Source organism: Austrofundulus limnaeus, unplaced genomic scaffold (genome assembly GCF_001266775.1).
Source record: "Austrofundulus limnaeus strain Quisiro unplaced genomic scaffold, Austrofundulus_limnaeus-1.0 Scaffold598, whole genome shotgun sequence".
Lineage (NCBI taxonomy): Eukaryota > Metazoa > Chordata > Actinopteri > Cyprinodontiformes > Rivulidae > Austrofundulus > Austrofundulus limnaeus.
The window spans coordinates 35393-39373 of record NW_013953000.1 but is presented as its reverse complement, the minus strand read 5'-3'; the positions used below and the strand labels follow the sequence as shown (position 1 = coordinate 39373).

The 3981-nt window shown below is 43.9% G+C and overlaps 1 protein-coding gene across 1 annotated transcript in view; it reads right to left on the bottom strand.

Moving 5' to 3' along the window:
• Positions 1-1531: 1531 nt before the first annotated feature.
• Positions 1532-3981, bottom strand: part of LOC106531111 (insulin-like growth factor 1 receptor) — a gene marked incomplete at its 3' end in the record, with an annotated part of 33034 nt that continues 30584 nt past the window's right edge. The window contains 8 exon segments of the mRNA XM_014026878.1: positions 1532-1666; positions 1755-1884; positions 2038-2200; positions 2552-2659; positions 2784-3013; positions 3107-3177; positions 3552-3651; positions 3771-3930. Of these exon segments, the coding sequence (XP_013882332.1) occupies positions 1532-1666; positions 1755-1884; positions 2038-2200; positions 2552-2659; positions 2784-3013; positions 3107-3177; positions 3552-3651; positions 3771-3930 (1097 nt within the window).

Here is a 3981-nt window from a genome sequence, read left to right as displayed (position 1 = left end):
ATTTTTTTAAGAAATCAGGTTGCCTCTGCGACCAAACTGGTTGCACTCTAGAGCCCTGCTAACTGTTGTTTTGGCATACAATCAGGTACAATCTTAGGTACGCAAGGGAGCTTTATGACGTCCCATCTGGAGCGCTTTTTCCTTTTTTGACAGCGCAAGCGCACCGGTTATATGCCACTCTGGTTATACTTCATTTTTWTTGCAACCTGCAATTTATTTCAGCTTACTTTTAATAGTTCAGTTGTTCAAAAAATAAATAAAAAAGTTGTGTTTGGCTGGAAATTGTGTACATAATTTTGCTACCTGGTGGGGAAAATTTTTGACCTTTTTCCTGGTGAGGCTCCGATGTGCCTTGTGGGGACAAAAGCCCAGTCCCCATTGGGGAAAACACCGTTAGTGGGTCAGGGGTTAGGGTTTAGGACTTAGCCAAATAAACATGCACATACGGCGGGCCCATTAGTTCTTCAAGTTAATTTTATTGTTTTGTGATATTATTAATGCTAATACATTGATATTTTTCTAATTTTGATCTAATTTTGCTTTAGTGTTGTCACAGCTGCTAGGCGACATGACGTACATCGGGGTAAGGACGGGAGGCTAGACCGTCCAAATTCACAGACTTTTTTTCCGGTCTTCCCAGTCTACCAAGGATCCATTCCACCTCGACCAGGTAGGCTGAGTCCTTCGGAGGACCCAGCCTGCCGTTTTGGACACAGCTAATATCTGACATCTGAATGTTCATGAATGAAATATCATTTCGTGTGTGGTGTGTTGTCTCTTGCCATGTGGCTGTACACCACACACTGTAGGACCAAACCTGGTATATCCAGGATTTTTTATCCTCACATGTGGGCTCTCTCAGTCTTTGAAAATCGGACAACTGTTTTAAAATCTTGCAGTGTGACGCAGCCTTTACTGGACGCTTGGTGAGGAAACTTCTCCGGGTTCTGTTTAGACCTTGGTTCCGGTGATGGGAGTCAAGGAAAAAAACCTTCACCACATATTAAAAACAGTACTGAGTGGTAACTGCCTTCCCATCTAAGCCCTGGCATGGAAACAAACTGGTGCATTATTTAAAAAAAAGTAACAAACTGGGGCTAATTGATATTATACAGAGTGTGTTCTACTACAGATGAGGTAACCACCAGTGAGGCTAGCGTTTCAAAAATAAAGGTGCAATTAATTTAAAAACAATTGTTCACAGATGTGCATGAACAGCATTATTCCAAACTGACAGTGACTTCACATTTGCTGTCCTCATGACTTCAGCATCAGAGATCTCCTCAAAGTTGTCTGACTGGTGGCCAAATTTGTCTCTCATCGTTATAAAGTCTGATGAGCTGTTTCATATTAGGACCAAATGTTATGAAGCGAACAGCGCTAACAGGCTGGGAATGCAGCGAGCAGCAACATGTTCTTACTGCTGCGCTGTGAGTAACTGCCCGTCACTTCCAATTAAAATGACGGAAAAGATGATCAGGACCAGGACGGGGAGGTGAGAGGAATGCGTGTGTGTGTTCTGGTGTCTTACAGCATGTCTGGGCAGCTCTGTGGTTTCTCCAGCAGCCCCCCCTCCATGACAAACCGAAGGACTTGTTCGTTGGACAGACCCTGGTAGGGCTGTTCTGCCAGAGTGGCGATCTCCCACAACACAACTCCAAATGACCTGCGGAGGGACAACCAGGACGTGGGTAAACAGGAGCGGGTTTCATCATAACTCAGGTTTTTCAGGACTGCTGTGCGAGCCTGCTTACCAGACATCAGAGTTGGTGGTGAAAACGCCATCCTTTAAAGACTCCGGTGACATCCAGCGGACAGGGAGCAAACCTTTTCCTCCTTTTCGATAGTAATCKGTCTCATAGATGTCTCTGGTCATGCCGAAATCTACACGCAGAWAACGTCCATTAAAAACACCCACAGCATTTGATAAATTTAGGAGAAATGTTTATACATTTTTTTGTTTCTTAGCTGGATAAATAAAATACAAAAAGAAATACAAAAATACTCTCCGTGACTCGTTTTCAGCTGACACTTTACCTCCTATCTTTACGGTGAAGTCTTCGGCCACCATGCAGTTCCGGGCAGCCAGATCTCGGTGGACGAACTTGTTGGCYTTGAGGTAAGCCATGCCGTCTGCAATCTGGCCCGCCATCTGAAGCATCTTCTTCAGTGGAGGGAGAGACAGGCTCGAAAACTGCTGCTGCAGACACAGACGGGAAAAATTTAATGCCCATTAAAAAAAAAACTTTTGGTATTAAACTTGAGATGAAGCTATGTGAATAAGAAAATCAATGCAAAAAAAAAAGGCTAATTAAAATTTTCATGCATTTCTGTTTAGATTATTTTCCTTTGTGCATTACAAGCAACAGGTTTGTTTGAAGTTCAGCCTTAGACTGATCAAAACATGCAGCCAAATGTACAAAAATATGGCTTCATTAAAAAAAAGTATGTAAAAAAACAGAGAACACTGTGCAGCTGTGAGTAGGGTTACCACAAACGATTATTTTTATAGTCGACTAACCATGGCAGCCCTAGCTGTGTGACAACCTACCTCTTTAGGACGCAGCGAGCGCAAGTAACTCTTCAGGTCTCCTCTTGTCATCAACTCCATGATGACCAGCGTGGGCTGGCCCTGAGAGACCACGCCCAGGAGACGAACCTGTAACAAACCACACAAACACTGACTCGCGCCCCCAAAGAGCTGCTTGTCATCATGCTGGGTTTATATGAAGCCGACGGATCTGACGGCTGCGTTTAGCCTCCGGCTGTGTGTTTGGACATACAACGTGGTGGCAGTTAAACTCCTTCATGACCGAGGCCTCGTTCAGGAACTCGATCCTCTCCCTCATGCTGGCAGACTCGTTGACAGTCTTGACGGCAACGCGCGTCTCTGGCTCGTCTTTGACCACGCCCTTGGCCACGCCCTCGTACACCATACCGAAAGACCCCTGGCCGAGCTCGCGACACAAGGTGATCTTCTCCCGGGGAACCTCCCACTCATCTGGTACGTACACTTTACCAACAAACAAACAGACACAGGTTTGTGTTAATACAGGCATGTCAATCTACACAAACGGTCTCCACCGTGTCCACAACACACACTCACTTTCTGCAGCGCTGAAGTATTCAGGGTTGACCGACGCGTACAAGACTCCCTTCCCCAGCCTGTCACTGTTCCTGTTYGAAACAAAAACCAAAGTATTTTCATCTCGAGACACCTTCGCTTCTCGTTTCCTGTAATTTCTCAAACAACATAAATCAAAAAAGTTGCAGTTTTGATATAAAAGGTATTTAAATATTATAATATCATCTTTATCTGCTAACAAGTTTTATGAATAATACCCAGAAAAACAAAAAGCAGTGGATTAGCTAAATCTGGACGACACAACTGACAAAAAAGATGATCAAAAGTTCATGTTGGAGGAAAAAAAAATCAACAGCAATCATTGTTTTTGTACATTTTATAATTCTGAAACTAGATATGTTTCTTCCTTTTGATGACCCAATATATTCACCCATTCTTCGATGATTAAACAACTATGTGCACACACCTTTTCTTGTTGAAAACCACCAGTATTGTGACCAGGAAGCAGATTAAGAGGACGATGGTGATGGGAACAAAGATCATAGCGTAGAAGGCGTTTTCATATCCTGTTTGACCAAACAAGTTGATTAATATACCTGCTCATGCTGCCGGTGTGTTCTTAATATACAATGATTAACGGACACACAACAGAAGAAATACTAGAGCTTGAAGTTGTGTGTCTTACTTTCAGCCACATAGAAATGCAGATTGTGTGTCCAGGAGCCATTGCCAGCCAGTGAAGTTGCTCTGACTCTGACAGAGTAGTTTCCTGGACTGAGGTTGGACAGCCGGACGCCACGGTGAGTCCGGTACACTTGTCCAGATACACACTCGTGCTTCTCAGTCTGACAGAAACACACACACACACACACACACACACACACACACACACACAC